At 40.4% G+C, this 23,802-nt stretch overlaps 1 protein-coding gene across 3 annotated transcripts in view; it reads right to left on the bottom strand.

The window, feature by feature from the left end:
- slka (STE20-like kinase a) overlaps positions 1 to 23,802 on the bottom strand; it is a 182,611-nt gene that overhangs the window by 42,306 nt on the left and 116,503 nt on the right. For all 3 annotated transcript variants that reach the window (XM_072557283.1, XM_072557284.1, XM_072557285.1), the window contains exons 9-12: positions 20,584 to 21,771; positions 19,814 to 19,944; positions 15,515 to 15,638; positions 10,752 to 10,931 (exon numbers count right to left, since the gene is read on the bottom strand). In XM_072557283.1, the coding sequence (XP_072413384.1) occupies positions 10,752 to 10,931; positions 15,515 to 15,638; positions 19,814 to 19,944; positions 20,584 to 21,771 (1,623 nt within the window). The remainder of the gene's footprint in view (positions 1 to 10,751; positions 10,932 to 15,514; positions 15,639 to 19,813; positions 19,945 to 20,583; positions 21,772 to 23,802) is intronic.

Below are 23,802 nucleotides of genomic sequence, written 5' to 3'. Positions count from 1 at the left end.
TGCACAAAATAAAACTCTCAAAGCTCACATATTAAAAGGACCCTTTTTGAATTCAGAAGTCATATGAAATTGTAGAAAGCAGCATAGTTTAGCTTGCAGCAACTTTACCTGTCAGCATGTAATAAAACTGACTGAAATATATTTGAATTAAATATCCAGAACAGAAACTCCTCTGGACTAACAGAATATTGAGTATCTAAAGGGCTTCTTCACTGATAGGTTATGGTGCTGCAGGACATAACAAGCTTAGTATTTGGTGTCTACTACTCAAGGCAAAAGTCTGGAGCAAAATATATACAGCAGATTCCCATTTCCAACAGCTGCTCAAAGAAGATCCAAGCCTCACGTTAGAGAACTCACCATAGAACAAAGGAGAAGTTAATGTGAGGAATGAGTCATAAAATAGTGCTATAGATCAAAACTACAAATGTCAAAGGAAAGTGTCAGCAGTTTGGAGACTCAATCCTTTCTATTTGTAGTCAGAGGTCTTTTTCTGATTGAAAGCTTGTGCTTCCATTACTGAAATGTAGGATTGCAAACATTATACCAGGGTTAGTAGAGTAAGACGATAGGCAGCTACAAAGTTAAGGATATGACTTGTGCAGGAACAACTGTGCAAGCACAGTTGTTCCTTACTGTGGGTGAAGAGGCTGCTCCAGGATAAGCCTAAGGCAGAAAATGCAGTTGCTTGGTGTGTAGCTGGATTAACTGTATGTAAAAGAACTTAGATTAGGCTTTGTCAAAAGATTGCAATTTCAGACTATCCAATCTATTATGGTGTAGGAAGACTCATTGTTCTGCTGCTACCCACTTGATTTGTTGTGACAGAGATTGTGAGATGATTGCATAGTGCTTCGGCGTTCCAGAGAACTGCATTTGTTTTTTTACGTCTTCCACCTCTCGCTTGACTTTACTCTTTCAGTAGGCAGGTGGCACAAATAGGCTTAGAACATTCTTCAAGACCATTGTTAGCAGCAAGCCAAAATAGATGGTAAAAGACTTGATGTGGTGGGATACTGGTTGTAGTTTCACCTACACCCTAGAACAAGGGGGTAGATCATTCGGTGATGGCTTATCTTTCCAAACGTCAGAATGAGAGGACTGTAACAAGCAAAACAGTCTGAAACATACTCAGAGTAGCTGTCATGCTCTTCAACATTGTAAATTTTCTAAGTTGTATTTTCCAGTTGGAAAAACTATTAATGTAAATGATACTTTTCTTGGTCTGTAACATTACAATTTAAGGTCACTGAATTTAGGGTTTTAACAAGTCCATTCAATTATTTTGATAAATCACACCAAGCAACTCCATTGCCTAGGTTATTGCAGATAAAGAAAGATCTGGAATCACCACCTGCCACTCAGACACACCACCACCACACCCCCAAATCCCAGTTGGGAAAGCAAAGCACTCAACCAAAATAAAAAGGTGTAAAATACGTAGAACTTAAATAACAAAAACCAGTAACAAAGACAAGCTGATAAAATATTAACAATAACAATAACAGTAAAGCAGTGATAGCCTGGTACCAGAGACGGGCTTCTTTCTCAAAATTTGGGCAAACTGGGGACAGTAGGCATGGTATCACTGATTTAATGTGAAAATCAAACTGTAATGCTTACCAATGTTACAAGCAATGTGACCAACACAAATACATCTGTCTCTGATACCAGTCTTTCATTAACAAGACAATGTAACAAAGCATCATTTTATGATCTCAATCCATACAAGACTTACCTGTACAAATTGAACCGCTCACAACAAGGCTAGAGAGGTATTGTTCTTTGAATAAACTGGACATTTTGGGGAAACAATATCATCCTGCCTTGAGATTAGTACCTGTATCAAGTGTTCCTTGGCCTCAGTAGCTTCCCAGGGCAGATACAGCAGGCAAAGGGTCAGATACAGAGTAAAGCTGCTGTCCTTATCAAGTACACCAAACATAGGAATAGCATGGGGTTAGATACAGGTAAAGCTCTCTATTTATATTATGCCATAGCTTATTCTCAAAGTCATTCTTCCAAATTTACACTTGATGACCCATCAGTACCATGATAAAACACACAGCAGCCTTGAACATGGTGAGCCCTGACCACATAGCTCTGCTCAAAGCCAAACTAAATACTGATGTCTGGATATTATTTACAAAATGATCAGCACAAGGAAGGTGATCCAGGGAGTGCAATGGGAGCAATACGTCAATTATATTAGAGGCATCTAGTTTTGAAATGATGCAACTTCTTTTGAGAACAGGCCAGAATGTGATGAATGGCCTCCCTCATCCAGACACAAGCTGATTAGGATTTATCCAAGGAAATTTAAATGCAAGTTTCAATAATCAAAATCCTCTTGGAGCCAAGTCTGAACCATATCTGCATGGAAGGAAGTTTTATTTTATTTTGCTTTTGTTCTGTTGGCAGTATACAATATCTGATAATGGTTCCACATCCAGAGACCCTCCCATACAAGAGTTGCATAGGATGTCCTGTTGTTAGGAGTAGTACTCTCCTTCCTTGAACTGAAATACGTGGTTCTGTTTTAAATTGAGAAGGTCACAAATAATGTTTGTAATGTATTCATGGAGTTTAGAAGAATGGCGTGAGGGTTGGTGGGGGGGTGGGGGAGGAGGGTGGGGGGTGCAGGTAGGTTAGATTCAGACATAGAAAGTGGTTGAGGCAAAAACAAACATTGTCTTCAAAAAGTTAGATACAGCTCTTGTGGCTAAATGGATCAAGGGATTTGGGGATTGGCGGGGGGGGGGGGGGGGGGGGCGGTGGGAGAAAGAGTGCGGATTGAGGCTATTGAATTCAACGATTAAACATAATCAGATTAAATGGTGGAGCAGACTCCAAGGGTCAAATGACCTATTCCTGCTCCTTTCTTCTATATGTTTACGTTTGTTGATCTGGGACTGAACAATGCCTGGACTCCCAACTTCACCCTTGCATGCCTGAGGAATCTTAATGTTGCAATTTTCTCTGCTCATTGAAGAGCAAAAACAGGAGGGTGATACTGAATTATAGCCAGGTCCTGAGAGCGGAGAAAAACAGGAAGTGGGAATAGCTGGTGGGTTCAGTACAGGGAACAGGCTGATAGTGGGCACAAAATACATTCAGTGTAGACAATATTTAACATAGGTATTAATTGCCATTTCCAAATAGGGCATACACCATTGGAGAATGGCAAAGTAGAACAGGAGGACAGGACCCTTGTAATGGATGTAGCATTCCAGGCTCTGCAAACATATGAAAGTGACAGCACATCCAATTACCCAGACTTTAATGGTGTCTCTCCAATCATTTAGCTAGTCTCAGATTAGATATATCACATCACCCAGAACTTCTAGTGTATTAATCACAAAGTTTTACCACAGTTATACACGATAACCATCAATATACAATATTAAAGCACTTCAGGGGTCAACGTAACTACATTTTTATGGTCACCTTACATTGTCTAACCACAGAAGGCATACAAATCCCTCTGTGCTTGTTCAGTAACAGTGTTGCCATTTATCTTGAAGACTTGGAAAGAACTGATTGCCAGGTTAGACAGAGATGAAAGTTAAGCCATGAGCTGACAGGGTGAGACTGCCCTTCAAAGGTGTTCCCCAGAGCTCACCATGCAACGAGAAAAAAGGTTAGATTATCGAAAGGAAAGTATCAGATTGGCAAACATGTCCCAAGGCAGCTGGCTGCCTAACATAGCATGCATGTAGATAGATCAGAAACAGCACCTAGGAAAGCACCTGGCCAGGGCTGGCCATTCACTGATGGTCAAAGGCAGGTAGGGGAAGCAATTGCCTCGTGGTATTATCGCTAGTCTATTAATCTAGAAACTCAGCTAATATTCTGGGGACACAAGTTCGCCATGGCAGATGGTGGAATTTGAATTCAATAAAAGAAAATCTGCAATTAAGAATCTACTGATGACTATGAAGCCATTATTAATTGTTGGAAAAACCAAATCTGGCTCACTAATATCCTTCAGGGAAGGACATCTGCATTCCTTACCTTGTCTGACCTACATGCGACTCCAGACCCACAGCACTATGGCTGACTCTTAACTGCACTCTGGGCAGTAAGTGCTGGCCTAGCCAGCGAATGAATGAATAATAAAGTCTTTATTGCCAGCTGGGTACTGTGTTGCCAAGAGACCATTTCCAAAGTGTGAAAAATAGTGACAACAGACTTGAGTTAATGCAAAGAAAAAAAAGACAGTTATCAATGACACCATAGACATGTAAGATATTTCGAACAGTTCAAACACCAAATGACTTTGGACTAATCAACCCAGCTGTTATTGTGGAGGATTTCCAAGAAACCAGAGTTTCAGGTACCGATAATTAGGGAAATCTTAAAGTAAATTGTGTATAGCTATATATAAAGCCAGACAATGCATGCTACTGAATGGTATAACATCAAAAATGTCCCATCATCCACACTGATCTTGAATGAGTTAGTCTCTATTCCTCTATTATAGGCTGATCTCTGATCTTGTGGTATTATTACAGAATCACAGAATTCTGTACACAAAAAAGGTGCAGGAAGGAGACCATTCAGCCCACTGTGTTTGCACCAGCTCTCAATACAAGAATCTCAATTAGTACCACTCTCCTGCTTTTTCTCTGTAACCCTGCAAAATGTTCTTTTTCGGTTATCAGCCTCACTCCCTCAACTCAACTTGGCAATGAATTCCAGAGCCTAATTACTCACTGTGTGAAAAAGCTTTATTTCATTACACTTTTCCTTCTTTTACTAATTACTTTAAATTTATGCTATCTTCTTCTCAATCCTTTCATGGGTGGGAATATTCCTTAATTAATATGTCTAAACCTTTAATAATTTTAGAAACTTCAAACTCTTGGAATACTACATTAAATTCTGGTCTCTCTGCTACAGGAAGGATGTTGTGAAACATGAAAGCATTCAGGAAAGATTTACACGGACGTTGCCAGGGTTGGAGGATCTGAGTTATAGGGAGAGACTGAATAAGTTGGGGCTATTTTCCCGAAACCATCAGAGGCTGAGGGGTGACCTTATAGAAGTTTGTAAAATCATGAGGACACAGAAAGGGTGAATAGATAAGATCTTTTCCGCAGGGTAGCAGAGTCCAAACTACAAGGCAGAGATTTAAGTTGAGAGGGGAGAAATTTAAAAGGGACCTAACAGGCAACTTTTTCACGCAGAGGATGGTGTATGTATGGAATGAGCTGCCAGAGGAAATGGTGGAGGCTGGTACAATTACAAAACTTAAAAGGCATCTAGATGGGTATAGTAATAGGAAAGGTTTAGAGGCATCTGGGTCAAATGATAGCAAACGAGACCAGATTAATTTAGGATATCTGGTCAGCCTGGATGAGTTGGACCAAAGTGTCTGTTTCAATGATGTACAGCTTTTTGACTCTAATCAGCTCTCTTTTCTCTAGCAGAGCAGTCCCACCTTCTCCTAATCTACCTTTGCAACTGAAAACCTTCATCCTTGCAGCTAAATTTTTAAAACTCTTCTGCACTTTCTCAAATGCCTGTACCTGTATATACTTTGCAGCAACCTGAAGAGGATGCAATATTCTAACTGAGGAAAAACTTTAACTTATACAAGTGGTCTGATATGTTATCTTCCTATTTAATAATATTAATACATTTACTAATAAATAATATTGTATTGTTTTTATTTACCGTTGTTCCAACCTGCCCTGCCACTTTCCTATGAAAAACTTCTTGGGTCCTCTTTTCCTACAAACCCTTTGGATTTGAACCATTAATTTTATATTCTCTCTCCTTGTTTTTCCTAATAAAATTTATCCTCAAACTTATCCAAAATGAACTTCACCTGTCACCTACCTGCCCACTCCGCCAACTGCCTATGTCCTTCTGAACAACTACGCTGGCTTTGCCTAGCTTAGGATGCTTCCAGGTTTGCATCATCCACAAATTTTGAATTGTGCCCTGTACAGGTCTAGATTATTAATAAACTTCAGAAAAAGCCAACACTGACCTGAGAATTCCAAACCTTATCCAAACCTGAAAAACATCCATTAAATTTTACTCCTGATTCCTGCCACTGAGTCAACTTCATAACCAGTTACTACCATGCCATCCACCTCGTGGGCTCCAACTTTGCTCAGAAGTTTGTTGTGTGGCATTGTAATCAAATATTTTCTGAAGTCCACATAGACCCCATCAAAAGCATTGCCCTCATCAACCCACTATGTTATTATCTCTTCTAAAATCTCCAGCAAAATAGCGATACACAATTTCCCTTCAGATTCATGCTGGCTTTTCATAATTAATCCACATTTGTTCATGTAACTACTGATTTTGTCTAGAAGGTTCCAAACAAACATGAAACGCATTGGTCTTTAGTTGAAAAATGTGTTGCTGGAAAAGCGCAGCAGGTCAGGGAGCATCCAAGGAGTGGTCTTTTCAGAATGCTGATAGGGGAGGGGAGGGAAATATATCCTTGGTGGTGGGGTCTGTTTGGAGGTGGCGGAACTGACGAAGGATGATACGATGTAAATGTCTGTGTTGAGTCAATCGCCCGAGATAGAAATGGAGAGGTCTTCATCGGATATGTGGAACAGTCCATCTTCCGCAGCTACACTGGCACCACCACCCACCTTTTCCTCCGCTACATTGATGACTGTATCGGCGCTACCTCGTGCTCCCACGAGGTTGAACAGTTCATCCACTTTACTAACACCTTCCACCCCAACCTCAAATTTACCTAGACCGTCTCGGACTCCTCCCTCCCCTTCCTAGACCTCTCCATTTCTATCTCGGGCGACCGACTCAACACGGACATTTACGATAAACCGACAGACTCCCATAGCTACCTAGATTACACCTCCTCCCACCCTGTCCCCTGTAAAAACGCCATCCCATATTCCCAATTCCTTTGCCTCTGCTGCATCTGCTCCTAGGAGGACCAATTCCAATACCGAACAACCCAGATGGCCTCCTTCTTCAAAGATTGCAATTTCCCCTCAGATGTGGTTGACGATGCTCTCCACCGAATCTCCTCCACTTCCCGCTCCTCCGCCCTTGAACCCCGCCCCTCCAATTACCATCAGGACAGAACCCCACTGGTCCTCACCTACCACTCCACCAACCTCCAGATACATGGTATCATCCTTCGTCATTTCCGCCATCTCCAAGCAGACCCCACCACCAAGGATATATTTCCCTCCCCTCCCCTATCAGCGTTCCGGAAAGACCACTCCCTCCGCGACTCCCTCGTCAGGTCCACACCCCCCACCAACCCAACCTCCACTCCCGGCACCTTCCCCTGCAACTGCAAGAAATGCGAAACTTGCGCCCACACCTCCCCCCTCACTTCCCTCCAAGGCATCCTTCCATATCCGTCACAAATTCACCTGCACCTCCACACACGTCATTTACTGCATCCGCTGCACCCAATGTGGCCTCCTCTACATTGGGGAGACAGGCCACCTACTTGCGGAACATATTGTAAACTTTACAATACTTGTAATTCATTTGTAATTATAATATTTTATAACATTTTGAAGATAAATGACCAAATAATCACCAGCCAATCTGCTTTCCTGTGATGTCACCCCGTGATTTTTCTCAGAAGATAGATGTTCCACTCTGGGTGAGACAAAATAAAAACTGCAGATGCTATAATCCAAAGTAGACAGGCAGGATGCTGGAAGAACATAGCAAGCTAAGCAGCATCAGGAGGTGCAGAAGTTGACGTTTTGGGTGTAACCCTTCTTCAGGGCTGGCTGGGGGAGGCAGATTGGGCTGACGTCCAATCTTTCACTGGGTTGGGGAAGTCCAGAACTAGAGGTTTAGGGGGAGTGTGGAAAGATATAAAAGGGACCTAAGGGGCAACTTTTTCATGCAGAGTGTGGTATGTGTATGGAATGAGCTGCCAGAGGAAGTGTGGAGGCTGATACAATTGCAACATTTAAGAGGCATTTGGATGGGTATATGAATAGGAAGGATTTGGAGGGATATGGGCCGGGTGCTGGCAGGTGGGACTTGATTGAGTTGGGATAACTGGTCAGCATGGACAGGTTGGACTGGAGGGTCTGTTTCCATGCTGTACATCTCTATGACTCTATGGTTGAATCTATTATTCTGGATCACTTTAAACTTACTGAAGTTTTGTTTAGAATGTAAACTAGTAAAATAGATAAGGGAGAACCGCTGGATGTGGTATATTTTGGAAAGTTTTTGATAAGATTCTTCACAAGAAGTTAAAGCACATGGGACAGGGATGATATACTAGCATATATTGAGAATTGTTTGAGACAAGAAAACAGAGTGGAAATAAATGGGTCTTTCTCTGAGCGGCAGGCAGTGACTAGTGGAATACTGCAAGATCTAGTGCATGGTCCCCAGCCATTAATACAATGTCAAATTTACATGGATGAAGGAACTAAATATAATGTTTCCAAGTTTGGTGATGACAAAAAACTGGACAGGATCGAGAGTTGCAAGGAGGATGCAAGTAAGCTTCAAAGGTGTTGTAGACATATTGAGTGAACGGGTAAACACGTGACCGATGCAGTAAAAAGTGGTGAAAAACAGAAAGGAAGAGTATAGCTTATATGAGATTTAATGGGAAGTGTGGATGAAAATAAACAAGCAGGTGCAGCAAGCAATTAGAAAGGCAAATAATATGTTCACCATCATTGCAAGAGCACTCAAGTTCTAAAGGAGGGATGACTTTCTGCAGTTACACTGGATTTGGTTTGCCAACATCTGGAGTATTGCATGCTAAGAATATACTTGCTATAGAAGAAATGCAGCAGAGGTTCACTAGACTGATACCATTGCATGAGGAGAGTTTGGTTCATTTGGGTCCGTATTCACTAGCATTTAGAAATTACGGGGAGTTTTGATTAAAACAAACTTCTACAAGGGTTGAACAGACTAGATGCAAGGAGATGGTTTCCCTGGACAGACAATCTAAAACCTGAGGATAGTCTCAGGGTAAATCATTTCAGACAGAGATGAGGGTAAAAGACACCAAGGGGTACAGGGGATAAGTAGGAATATGGCATTGAGATACAGAATCAGTCATGATCATATTGAATGGCAGAGAAGGGTAAAATGGCCAACCAGGTGGCCATCTCTTGCTTCTACTTTTTATGTTTCTACGATATCAACTGATCTCCAATCTGGTGGGATCGATTACTCTGACATTAACTGATTACTGATTTGATAGGCTGTTTTATTGTATTACACGTATTTGCTTCAAACTGACTACATTTTGTTGGTTGAACCATGATTCTCCTCTAATACCTCCCCTGTTCTCCTGAATTTGCTGATTCTGCTGGAGTGCCTGAACAGCTCACCAGAATATGGAATAAACAAACACTCTTCACACATGAACTTACTGAAATCAACATGTTATTCAAACACATTGGTTCTATGTTACCTTCGAATATTTTATGTTCACCAGCCTGGCCATCACAGAAAAAAAAACAGTTGATAAATGTTAGGAGCCCAGGCTGATTAGAAGGTGCGATAGGTTTAGGGTTAAGCCCTAGTGAGGTCATTCTCAAAATAAAAACTAATATTTTGGCACCTAGATAATTTACCCTTATGCCAACTATTCTTAACTGAATACATCTCCTATCCCAATATATCAAGCAGTCTTGGCTCTCAGCCTCACACATAGCTCAACATTTGTTAGTGACCAACTGGAAAATTTGGCTTACATTCGAATTTATACACATTTATCTTAAGGAATTAAATATAGAACAGCGGAGATGAAGAATACGTCTGTGCAGGAAATTGACCCATCAACCAGCAGAGTTAGTCTGTAGTATAGATTTAGACAGTTACAGGTAAACCAGAAAGTTAAAGATACAGTCACAACTAATTGTCTCCACTACATAGAGTAGTTTGAAATGGCAACATTGCAACATGTTTTAGTGAACATCTGATTCACATACTCAAATAGCTGGAATGTGTCCCAGGTCTAACACCAATTTGCAGTTCAGTGTTGAACGTGTATACCATCGGAAAGGGTATAAACTGATGCTAACTGGTTTTCAAATCAACTCTGATTGGCCAATGCTTTGCCATGGAGAAAGCATTTTTGAATTCCCAGGGAGCTTGGGGAGCCTATGGTTTTTCAGGTGTTCTATTTATAGCAACACCATGGCCAAACAAGTCAACTTGCCAACCAATCAACACTCCTTTTCTCCTGTGGTGTATATGATTCTGATGTTTTGAAATTTTGCACTCTTACATTTGTATAAGTGTAAGGCAAAAAGCTTTGACAACAAAACTCTTTTGAGCAAGATTCAAGCTCTGGACCACCAAGTGAGTGTTTTGGCAAATCTCATCCATTTTGTGTCACGTTTACTCCTCACTCTGTGAGGAACAATGTGATATTGAGTCTTTCAAGGAACAAACTGCAGAAAATAATAGTTGGGACTTGTAGTATAGGCACTGCCCATTGCAATGTTTGAGACTATTAATCAAGACAGTGCACTTCGGAAAAGCAGGAATTGCCATATACAGGCCTCTAACTGTCCTGGTCTTTGTACAGTTGCCACTAGTTAAGGGGTGCAGTGTGATGATTATTACCTCCAATGTCACTCTGGACCATGCAGCACTTGTTCCACTCTCTCACCCTGACCTGTGCACCAGCTGCACTGATACCCCGGCTGGCTGTGTAATGACCACCACTACTTTCCTTTGGACAGTGCATCAACCTGCACTACATGTTAGCAAATTGCATTCTCTCTTCCAATGTTGAGTCTTACCTCTTTTTTGCGATTTTTTAAAATGCTCTGGAATTTTGACAGCTCCTTTTCCTGGTCGGATTTGATCCTCTTTGCTTCATCTCGCAAGCGAGTAGTGTGGTCTTGTTCAAGACGCTCAATTGTCTGTTTCTGCTGCCGTTCCAAGTTTTCAATTTCATGGTCATACTGACGCTTCTTACTCTGAAGGGGAATAGATTAAACCCAGGTAGACAAATTACAAACCACATTTAATAGCATACAAGTCCATTTTTTCTCTGATAGTAAATTTCCAGATTTGTTTTAAAGTAAATTCAAATTTTCAAACTTCATTGTTGGATTTGAACCTGTATTCCCCATATTATTAATTCTGTAACATTATCACTATGGCACGTAGCTGATACTAAGTTTCACCCAGATTGTGATTAAAAACTAAACATTCTGGATGAGAATTTGCCTTCTTTTCAAAATGTCAATTAAAGCAAAACAGAGGGTAGAGAATCATTGACTGAAAGGACTTCAGCATTAGAAAAGGACGACATCACCAGTCTGTGCATTTTGAGCTAAAATGATCAGTGCTAAGTCATTTCAAATATTTTACAGATGGTTCAGTCGTTCAAAATGAGGGAATAATCTCCTGACAGTTCAGTGTGCTATGTAGAAACAGTATAGTAGAAATATCAGAATGGGGAGTTTTGACTAACCAGAGATAAATTGGATAAAACAATTGAAGGTTTTTTAAAGTCGGGTGTTTATTGAAGACACCAGAGCATGTTCAATGCAGTGCTCAAATTGGCACAGGTACATTTAAATGGTTTTGGGTTAAAGGACAGGTGGGGATGTGGTAGAGGAATGGAGAAATTCTGCTGCGGGAGGAGAGAATGAAGAGGAAAAGAGGCTGAAAGAGATTAAGAAACAAACAACAAACCACTTAAATGAGTGAGTAAGCCCATAACCAATGAATAGAAACCAAGAACATTTTGCATTTTACACAGACTTTTACAATCCAAAGATTTCTCAAAACACCTCACAATCAATTAAGTGTTCTTTTGAAGTTGTAATACAGGAATTCCCCAGCTTAATTGTGCATTCAAAGTTGCCAAACAGCAGTGTGATACTGACCAGATAATCTCACTTTAATTATGATGATTGTGGATAAATAATGGCCAGGATAGCTGAAATAACTCAAAAGTAAAACATAACAAATGCTGGAAATCTGAAGGAGAAAATGCTGGAAATACTCAGGTGATCAGGCATCATCTTTGAAGAGGGAAATAGAATTCATGTTTCAGATTGATTCACTAATCAGGAAATGAAAGGTCATCAAATTGAAGCATTAACCATTTTTCATAAGCAGTAACTTGCCTAATCTTCTTTCATATAGTCACCATTGGATATTTTATGTTTAACTGAGGGGACTGGTCATGATGTAGAGGTGCTGGTTTTGGACTGGAATGGACAAAGTTTAAAGTCACACAACACCAAGGCTATAGTACAACGGGTTTATTTGTAAGTACAAACTTTCGGAGCGCTGTTCCTTCATCAGGTAGCTTGTGACAGGAATGATGGCATACAAGATAAATTATTTCTTTTCTCTGCCATTTATTAAAGTTACATATGCTACAGTAAATGGTGTTATTTTCTGTTGATCACAAAAACTGAGATTAATTACTCTGGTCCTGAGTAGCAGGAGAAAATGAGGACTGCAGATGCTGGAGAGTCAGAGTCAAAAAGGGTGGTGCTGATAAAGGGCTTATGCCTGAAACATAGATTCTCCTGCTCCTAGGATGCTGCCTGTCTTGCTGTGCTTTTCCAGCGCCACCCTTTTCGACCCTGAGTAGCAGTCAGTCAGGCAAATTAGTCACCTTTGTGGTCTCATTGGGATTTTATACATTTTGAGGGGGCTTGTGGAATGGTGGGGCATAATAAAACGGATTGGTCTGTTCAAATTGAAATAAACTAGTATGATCTGACAGCTATTACAGAGACTGGGCGGCGAAACAACAAAGCTTAGGTCCTGAATATTCAAGGTTACCTGCCATCTCAGAAGGACAGGAAGCAATGAGAAGATGGAGAGTTAGCTCTGTCAATTAAGAGTGGCCATAACACAACAGAGAAATAACCTTAGAACTAAAAATCAAGCTATCAGATGTTTGGCTAGAAATAAGAAAGCGCAAAGAAATCTTTTGTGGGAGAAGGTCATGGATCCCCTAACAGTGTTCACACTGTATAATGGGTACATCGAACAAAATAATCAAGGTTTGAGAGAAATGCCTGGTGATAAACATGGGTAATTTTAATTTACAAACAGATTGATTGAATGAAGCAGATTAGGAGAAGCAGGTTGAAGTTCATATTGTACTTTTGGAATAGTTTCTTCCAGCAACAAGTTGTGGAGTCAACTAGATTTGGTAATATGCAATAAGATTAGGCATCATAGTAAAGGAGCTCCCTAGGTAGCATGGATCATAGCTTGATTGATTTTCTGTTTAAGGAGAACAATGGGTATAAGAATGAACGTTCTAAACTTAAACAAGGGCAATTATAAGGGTACATGAACAGAGCTAGGTCTGAAATAAGTCTGCAGAGAAAGAAAGACTTTAGGGGAAAGACACCATACACAGCTAACTAAGCAAGTTCAAGACAGCATTAAATTGAAAGAAAAAGCATATAATTTCACAAAGATTAATACACAGTAGATGTTTGAAAAGAATGTTAAAAAAACAAAGAATGGTTTAAAAAATGACTAAGAAACTAGAACGTGAGGAAGTTGTTTAGAAATATAAAACTAGATAGCATTTTCAACACTTATTTAAAAAAAGGGTAACCAAAGTGTGCAAAGTGTTCTAGAAAGAGAGTTTGTGTAATTAATAATGGAAAATAAAAAAATGATGGATAAATTGAATTGATACATTGAATCTATCTTCACTGTGGAAGTCACAGACAACATCTAAGAATTACTAATAAATCAAGAGGTGAAAGGATGGAAGTAAGTTAAAACAATCACAATCATCAAGGAAAAGGTTCTGGGAAATGGATTTGAACCGAAGAATTGCAAGTACCCAGTTCCCAATAGAGTTCATCCGTGGTCTTAAAAGAAGTGTCTACCATATACGAGTACTAACTTTTTAAGATCCCCTAGCTTACAAAAAGGTTCCATCAGATTGGAAGGTAGTAAATATAACTTCTAATCAAAGGAAAACAGAAAGCAAGAGGTTGCATATAATTTAGCTTAACATTGCTCATAGAAAAATTACTGAAATCCATTATTAACATTAGAAAACATCAGGACAGGTAGAATCAATGTGGTTTTGTAAAAGAGGAGTATCAAAAAAGTTGTGCAACATTTCTTTTTTTTTGCCACTGCCCAGACCTCCGAAGTGCACGGTGGCAGTGGCTTTGGGTGGCAGAAGCCATGCATCTGCACACCATTTGATACGTGCACAGCTTCCCAGTGAATGCACCATCACCCACCTGCACAGCTTACAGGGAATGCTGAAGGTGAATTAAGGGGTACTTTAAGATGTGATGTAATTCTATTTACAGCAGGTATTCGATAAGTTGTTTTATTAAACATTACTACACAAAGTAATACCCAATGTTTTATGCAGTAACATATTAATACAATTAGAAGATTAGATGACAAACAGGAATAAAACATAATGACTGACACGGCACAGGTAACAGAATTGGAGCCATAACTATTTATAATGGAGAGCAATGATCTGTATGCATACAACAAGTGGTTAAAGAAGCAAATTGAATCTTGTTGTTTATTACAAGGAGATTGTTATACAGAAGTAGGGATGTTTTGCTGCAGTTAGACACGGAATTGGTGAGACCACATCTGGAGTATTGCGTACAGTTTGGTTTCTCTTATTTATGGATAGGATATAACTTCATAAAAAGCAGTTCAGATAAGGGATAAGTTGGCCTGTATCCAGTAGAATTTAGAAGGATGAGAAGTAATCTCACTGAAACATACAAGATCCTGAGGGGTGAAAATGTGTTGCTGGAAAAGCGCAGCAGGTCAGGCAGCATCCAAGGAGCAGGAGAATCGGCATTTTGGGCATGAGCCCTTCTTCAGGAATGAGGAAAATGTGCCCAGCAGGCTAAGATAAAAGGTAGGGAGGAGGGATTTGGGGAGGGGCATTGGAAATGCAATAGGTGGAAGGAGGTCAAGGTGAAGGTGATAGGCTGGAGTGGGAGTGGGGGCAGAGAGGTCAGGAAGAAGATTTCAGGTTAGGAAGGCGGTACTGAGTTCGAGGGATTTGACTGAGACAAGATCCTGAGGGGACTTGACTGGGTGGGTGCTGAGAGGATGTTTTCCCCTGGTGAGAGACAATTAGAGGACATAGATTAAAAATAAGGGATTTCTTATTTAAAATAGAGGAGAGGATTTTGTTTTCTCTTAGAGGATCATGAATCTGTGGAATTCTCTCCTCCAGAGCATGGTGGTGGCAAGTTTCTTGAATATTTTTAAAGAACATTTTTATTTTAGATAGATTGTTGACCAACAAGGAAGTCTCAAGAGAGTATGGAATACACAAGAGTGTGGAATTGAGGCCACAATCGTATAAAATTGCTTAGAAAGCTCAAAAGGACTGACTGACCTATTACTGTTCTTAATTCGTATTGTTATAAGGATTGCATAAAGATGGATTCCAGTTCTACCCTTGAACAACTGCCTTTCTGGAGTACAAGAGTGAGGCAGAGAATTAAAGTTTTTACAATGTTGCTAGTATGCTTCATATTTAAAAACACAAGCTAAAGATTTCTAGACTTACTGTCATCTCCTGCTCAAAACGGCGAAAGATCTGCTCACGCTGCTGCTGCAGCTTATTGCTGAGTTGCTGCTGTGTGCGTTGTTCCTCTTTCTGAAGAAGCCGCAGCTCACGCAACTCTTGGCGCCTGCACAGAGAACAGAAGTTCAACATAAAGTCATTCAAAGACAGTCCTTTCAACACAGAAATAGAAACAAAAGATATAAAACCTAGAAATCAGAGGTAAAAATACTGCAGGTCCATCAATGCCTCACCATCAACAGATTTTAGGATGGAGTTTGTGGTTGCAACTTCATGTCAAAATCCAATTCCAAACACTCAAGTCTTAGCTAATTCCAAACATTCACAAACTTAAACATGTTCAAATTTGGTTTTAGCTAAAGGAGCAATGTCTATTGCACTAACTCCCTTTGGTTTTGCGATTGAAGTTATTAATGACTTTTTAAAAAATGAAAAAAATGGGTGTAACAGATTTCCAATAATCTGGAGAAAATTCTTGATTTATTGTCAATTTCTTCTGATGCAACTAAAAAATGTTTTGAGATTTGAATCTCGGCAGAAATACCTTTGCTGCCGATTGTCTCATGTAAATCCCATCAGGTTCCATACTCATTTCTGTTCGATATTGGAAAAGCTTCATTAACACAAATTTTTAAATGCAATATAATCAATTCATCTTAAACCTGACAAAAAATACAGAGTTCAGCTGAGCGTTTGCCAGGCTCTGTTATGTAAAACCAAGTCATCTGCTTTCTTTCCAAGTGAGGATTCCATAAATATGTTAAGCTTCAAATCAAAATACTCTAGTTCTGAAATTAAATGACAGAATAAAAATAGGGAGCATTTGTTACTCAAAAACGAATATTGTCCAATGGGCTTATCTGAGGCTATTCTCACAAACAGTGATAAGCTAATTACAAACATAAAAAGAAATTGCTAGATAAGCTCAGCAGGTCTGGCAGCATCTGTGGAGAGAAATCAGAGTTCGCATTTTGGGTCAAGTGACCCTTGCTCAGAACTGATGGTAGCTAAGTAGTTCGCGTGCAGAAGATAGGGTGGAGGTGGTAAAAAGTACAGGTAGTTCAACTAGAAAGCATTTATTAAACACAATTTGTGAATTGCCAACTTTAAAAAAAAATAAAGCAAACTGCTGTTACGCGATTCTCATCCCCGGCACTAGGTGTCGCGGAGGACTGGAGTCTGCATTGGCATCATGTGATCTGTCGACTCGTGTGCTTTCTCGTGAAGAGCTTCATGAAAGACATTGTGAAATATTTGTGCTCGTGGAGTTGGAAAAGCGTCATGAAAATACCTCTACAGCCTGAGGACAAGAAGCTGGGAGCAATCTGTTAAAAATTTGAAGAGTTGAGATAAGAATGAAATTTCACTGGAATTGACTAACAGTAAATGAACAGTGTTGAGGAGCAGTTTGAAACTTGGCTTTGTCGTTTGTATTTAGAAGGCTTTTTTTTCTCTTTTTGTTTAAAAAATATGCTTAGATGTTAAAGATTATCTGCACTCATGCAAATCTGTTTCAGTAACTAATCACTATGGCAACCAACTGCAAAAAAATACCAGTACGGGGCTTGGACACGGTCAGTCAGCTGCTCAGGTAGGTCAGAGTCGGGAAACTGCACATAGTGGATAAGGGAGAGAAAGGAGGGTAGCACACTGTTACTTTTGGTGCATGTGCGAAGATGTCCTAAAGGGGTGAGTAGGCCATGCAGAAGAGATTTAAGGTTAGTCAGGGTCAGATGGCAGTGAGGATAAGAGTGAGTGGGATGATGATGCGGGAAATGGTGGGTACAGTAGCAGAGATGGAGTCAGTGTGAGGTATCAATGAGAAGATAGAGGCATTTTCACTAGCAGAGTGGAGAAGATCATTGATCTTCTTCCATAATTCTGTGCATTCCCTCAGATAGTTGAGACTGCACTAGTTTGGCTGGTAACCCAGGTCCAGGTTGGTGTGTTTCCACTAGAATGGGATCCTCTGTTGGCCTTGGAGAAAAGGATATCTTGCCTCTGCATCATCCCATTCTCATCAGCAACTTCTCAATGTCCCTGCCCACAAAGAAAGGCACCAATTTTCCATTGTCTGCCACATTCAGGGCCAATGCCAGTAACCATGCAGGGCAGCTCCGGATTGACAGCTCTTGTCTGGGTTTATATCTTTTTAAAGATGGCGTTGCAGCATGGATGTTGGTCAATTCTGGGATATCCAGGAAGTGGTGAGTTGTTTTGAAAATGGCACCTGGTCTGATGGTGCTAGAATGTGAGTGAGGGGCATCAAAGGGTGGGGTAAATAATAAATCAGGTGGGTTTTGTAAAATAAGGTAATAGATGTCCCTAAGCATCACGATGTGAAATCCTCTAAAAAAATTTGACCAAACTGACACTTAGTGAAAGAAATTAAGATTCCGCCCTTGATCTATCAAGGTAGGTTTCATTCTGGGATCTGACTTGTGCAATGTTATCATTGGATGGGATCAGAAGACAGATTAGAATGTAGTGCAGCCAGCAGGTATAGATGCCAATCGAGGTTAAAAGTTGAAAATTCTGATGAATTGCACTACACAGTATCACAAAACAGGTCAGGTACAATAGGTCAAAATTTACTTCGACTGTGCTATTGTTTGTGTTAGGCTAACTACTATTACTGTTTTGATTTTTACTGGTATTTTTGGTGGTCCGCCCAACCCTATTTTTCTCAAAAGCACCATTTATAATGCACGATTTTCTCTAACACAGCATCGCATGGGAATGTAATGATGGTGTTACCTGTAAATGATAGAAGGGAATGGAGACCAAAGAGACAGAAGAACTGTTGGATAGATAAAGGAGTGGATAACAATTGTAATAGATGGAATAGCTAAATATCTATCATGATAGGTTAGTCTGCAATGGAAGATCACTGTAGCAGAAGTGACAATAAATATCTAATCATGACATTATGAAAATATTAAGTAGGGTCTGGAATGAAAGACCACTGTAGCAGAGTTAGCAATAAAATTCTAACCATGACATTAGAATAACATTAAGTAGAATGTACAACTAAAAAGAGATAATGGGAACTAACATCACTGGTTTATTGCGTAGCTAGAGTGAGGTACTTTGATTAATATAGTTGGACATGTTGATAAGCTAACAGAAACATGATAAAAAAATATAAAAATCCACTTTCTCAGTGTCACGGTTTTTTGTTTGCAAATAAAAGACCTACTTCTTGAAGAACTCTCTGCGTCTCCTGGTGGTTCTCTATATTTTCTCCACAATACTCAAACCCTAAAGGTGTCGAATTCGATATTGAGTCCAGAAAACTGCATCATCCCCAAGTGGAAAATGAAGTACTGTTCTTCCAGCTTGCGCTGAGCTTCACTGGAGCAGTGCAGCAAGCCTGAGACAGATGTTGGCCAGGGAACAGGATGGTGCATTGAAGCTAATTATAGCCCTTTTTGCATTATTTGTTTAATTCCACTGGACTAGCAGCCTAGTATTCATGGGTTAATGTTCAGGAGACATGGGTTTGAATTGCACCATGGCAGATAGTAACATTATAAGTGATTTTTAAAAATTTGGGTTAAAAATCTAGCATAATGGTGACCATGTAACCACCATCCATTGTTGGAAAAACTCATCCAGTTCACTAAGGTCCTTTAGAGAATGAAATCTGATAGTTTATCTGATTAGGCCTACATGTGACTCAGCTCTCAGCAATGTGGTTGATTCTCAATTGCTCCAATTTGGGGTAGGTATTAACTGCTGACAGTGATGCCTACATCCACTGAATGAATAACAAGAAGGTGCTTTATTTTCAGTTTTTAAAAACCTTCCTCACTTTATGCTTTTATTAATAACACATTGGGTGTAGCTTCAAATATTCCAGTGAGAATTCAATATCCAAAAGCATGAGATTACATTTATGTTAAGGAGATTCCACAATTCAAAATCACTCTGTGTCCATGCTACACTGAAATCTTTCTGACAGAGGTACCAAAGTGTTCTTTAAATATAGATCTTGCTTTTTTCTAGGAAATACATTCCTAGAAGTAGGGAAATAAATTATTAATTTCAGCTTATAAAGACAAATTACAGATGCCCTTCACTGTAAAATCACTAGGTTGTAAAATAGGAATTTATACATTACTAACAAATACAAATTCATGTGGGACGCTCACTGAAGGGTACACTTGATCCAAGATTGAAATTGATCATAAAGAAATTTACTCCAAAACAAAACTCAACATGTTATAAAGCTGCTGATATACCTAGTATTAAACAAAAATAACCAGATTGAAGTCTTACCTGAGGTACCTCATTTCTTCATTATTTTTGTCATTATCTGTAACAATTTTTGATGTTGTCACTTTTACCTCCACACCATCGACCATAAACTTACGTGTTTTCTTCAATGTTTTTTTCTGTTGCTTCATTTCCTGTTAAAGTTGCAAATACACAAACAAGTGATTGAAAGAGACTACCTGCTGCTCAGTTTCCCTGCCATTCATCTGCTGCCCCAGTCTCTGTACAGTCAGAGCCCCAATGCTATCTGCCTACTCTGCCAGTGCCACTCCAGTCCACTTTGGTTGCTGCACAGTCTGCCCACTATGACAGTTCCTGGGCTATCCGGCCTGCTGCTGTGATCCTTGTGCCATTTGTTTGGCCTACTCTGCTGACCCAATCCCTGTCCAGACCACTTGCTGCCCTGGACCCCATGCTGAGCATTTGCCGCCCCGGTCCTTGTGCCTTTTACCTCAGACCAGCTGCAATTCACCTGCCGATCCTTGATCCTTGTGCTATCCACCTGCTGCTCTAATTCCCCATGTTGTCTGCTTTCTGCCCCAGTCCCAGTGCTCTCTCCCTGTCACTTAGGTCCCTGTTTTGTGTCCTGCCGCCTTGGTCCCTGTGTTGTACCCATCCCTGAGCTGTCTGCCAATCAAATCAATCAAAAATTTCAATAGAGGCTCCTCACCATCTTCTCAGAAGTGACTAGGGATGTTCAATAAACTTCAATATACTCCACTGAAAACCAAAATAAAAATGTGATTTTTCTGTGCCTGAATTTGATTTGTTACCTGAAGAGATATGGATCCAGTCTCCTTGTTGCGGGACAAGAAGCTGGATATGGACAGGCTTAAGTCTATGCTGTTGTTGTCTGCCATTGACCCGCTCCCAGAATCCGCATCTCTCTCTTTCTCTTTACTCATGCCCTTCGATTGTGCAGCAGGATCCAAATTTTCCTTCATTTCTTCAGTGGTGACACTGATTTCAGGGATCATCTCCAGCTTTATGTCATCTGGACTCTCACTCTCTGTTTCCCTCACTTTGTACGGCATAGCATCTTGCGTTTCATTCAACTCGCCACTCAGTGTTGCTGCTGCTTCAGAAGGGTTAGTTTCAAATTGTGCCTTAGTTTCAGCCTCTGTCTCTGAAGTGTACTCTACTTTTACACCACTCTCAGTTACAATTTTTATCTCACAACATCCTTCGTCTTCCACTGATTGCGTAGCAGAGTTTACTTTGAGATCATCAGCCTGCTTCTCCTCTTTTGCTTCTTCACTGGGAAGAGCTGGAGTGTTTACAGTTGACTCTGTCACATCCTGCTTTCCTTCCCCAGGAATTACATCCATTGTTTCTTCAGGTACACCCTCTTTCGATTGCACACTGATCACTGTTGCACTGGAAGCTTCCCTTGCTGCTTCTTGCTCACTTTTCTCTGCCTGTGTTTCTGCCAAGGCTTCTGTCACCTCAGGGTTGGCTGTTTTGTTCTCTCTCTCCACTTTACCTTCATTTGGCTCGGTGTCTGCCTCTTTCTCTTTTCCAGTTGCATTTTCCTTTTCTATCTCTGACACTTTGACTCTTTCATTTTCAGGTTTTCTAACATCCTCATGCACTTCAACTTCTTTCAGAGATTGTTCAGTGCTTTCATCAGCTTCTGGGATCTCCACATTTAGCTCTTCTGTCTCAGATTTTTCTTCGAACGGCACAGGTTTCCCAACCTTGGTATCCAGTTTCTCACTATCTCCTTGTACATCTTCATTATTGGTGTCAGAAGCATTGTTCTCCGTTGGCTTCTCCCCTTCACTGGTACCAATCCCTTCGTCTGACAGCTTGTCGCTGACCTTGTCTGTATTTTCTTCAATAGACTCTGTCTCCATTTTCTCAGAAACAGCCTCAAGGATTGAGGGAGACTGGGATAATTTTTCATCCTCAGAGCTGGCTGTGCTGATATCTGATGGGGCACGTTTATGTCCTGGCAAAGCCTAGGAGAATATAGCATAAAGCTTTTTTTATTGTGTAATTCATGTACATTAGACAGTTAATTTATTTCACATCTCTACTCTCAGCTAGTTCCATCCATGAATCAAGGGCATTTCAGTATCATATTAAAGAATTATGATCATACTGCCACTCATACTTAGAAATTTTGAGGCACATATTGCAGTAACTACACAGAGCAACAATGGCAGAAGATCAACAACGTAGTGAAATTCAAATTCAAGAAAATGTCACTCAAGCCAAAGATGCATTAACAGTGCATTAACCTTCCACTGTGACACAATCTAAAAAGGAGTCAAAGATTCTTCTTCAAGTGAACATCCCCTTTCCACTACTAAATAAGGCAGAAGAATGTGATTTTGATTAGTCAAGTCACTCTCATAAAAGAATATACTGTGGATCCTTTTTTATATTTATTCATAGGTTATGATGATTCTGCAAGGCCAGCATTTATCAATCATCGCTAACTGTCACTGAACTGATAATAAACAAATGCTTTGGGCCTATGCGATCAAATATATGGTTAGTACACCAATGGTAACAGGGGAAAAACCAGGATGTTGAGATGACAACAGGAGAGATGACAAATTTTCAATTCAAGACGAAGAGCAAGTGGGCGGTACGGTGGCACAGTGGTTAGCACTGCTGCCTCACAGCGCCAGAGACCCGGGTTCAAATCCCGCCTCAGGCGACTGTGTGGAGTTTGCACGTTCTCCCAGTGTCTGCGTGGGTTTCCTCCGGGTGCTCCGGTTTCCTCCCACAGTCCAAAGATGTGCAGCTCAGGTGAATTGGCCATGCTAAATTGCCCGTAGTGTTAGGTAAGGGGTAAATGTAGGGGTATGGGTGGGTTGCGCTTCGGCGGGGCAGTGTGGACTTGTTGGGCCGAAGGGCCTGTTTCCACACTGTAAGTAATCTAATCTAAAAAAAAGCATTTTGCTTGTGATGGTGTTCTCATGTTTCTGCTGGTATTGTTATCCCAAGGCACTGGTTTAGAAGTTGCACTGAAGGTGGTTTGACAAGTTGACAATACATCTTGCCAAGATTGGAGGGTTTGTGCTATAGGGAGAGGCTGAATAGGCTGGGGCTGTTTTCCCTGGATGGTTGGAGGCTGAGGGTGACTTTATAGAGACTTATAAAATCATGAGGGAAATGGACAGGTTAAATAGGCAAAATATTTTTCCTGGACTGGAGGAGTCCAGAAGTAGAGAGCATAAGTTTACAGTGAGAGTGGAAAGACTTAAAAAGGGAGCTAAGGGGCAATTTCTTCACACAAAGAGTGGTGCATATAGGAATGAGCTGCCAGAGGAAGTGGAGATGGCTGATATAATTACATTTGAAAGCCATCTGGTTGGGTACACAAATAGGAAAGGTTTAGAGAGATATGGGCCAAGTACTGGCAAATGGGTCTAGATTAAGTTAAGATATTTGATTGGCATGGACTAATTGGACCAAAAGGTCTATTTCTATGCTGCACATCTCTCTGTAGATGGTAGACTCTGCTGCCATTGTGTGTGGTGGAGGAAGTGAATGTTTAAGGTGAAAGATGGTATGTCAATAACCTGTGCCATTTTATCTTGGATGGGATTTGGAGTTGCATTTGCCCAGAGAAATAGGGAAATAGGGAATATTCCATCACACTCCAGATTTGAGCATTGTGGATGATGGGCAAACTGCAGGGAGTGAGGAGATGAGTTGCTCACTGCAAAATTACTAACCGTTAACCTACTTTCTTAAGCTGATCCAGCTAAGTTTATGATCAGTGGAGAGATGGTTACATCCCTGCCCTTTGCTGTTTTGTGAAATTACAAACTATTATTTAACAAAGAAGTAATGAAGAGGATTGACGACAGCAGAACAATAGATGTGATCTTATATGGACTTCAGTAAGGCGTTCCACAAGGCTCCTTATGGTAACTAATTAGCAAGGTTAGAACACGTTGAATACAGGGAGAACTAACCATTTGGATACAGAACCTGCTCAAAGGTAGAAGACAGAGGGTGGTGGTGGAGGGTTG

The sequence above is a fragment of the Chiloscyllium punctatum genome, chromosome 38, assembly GCF_047496795.1.
Source record: "Chiloscyllium punctatum isolate Juve2018m chromosome 38, sChiPun1.3, whole genome shotgun sequence".
Taxonomy (NCBI): Eukaryota; Metazoa; Chordata; class Chondrichthyes; order Orectolobiformes; family Hemiscylliidae; genus Chiloscyllium; species Chiloscyllium punctatum.
The sequence above is the reverse complement of the archived record's forward strand: the minus strand, read 5'-3'. Positions and strand labels throughout refer to the sequence as shown.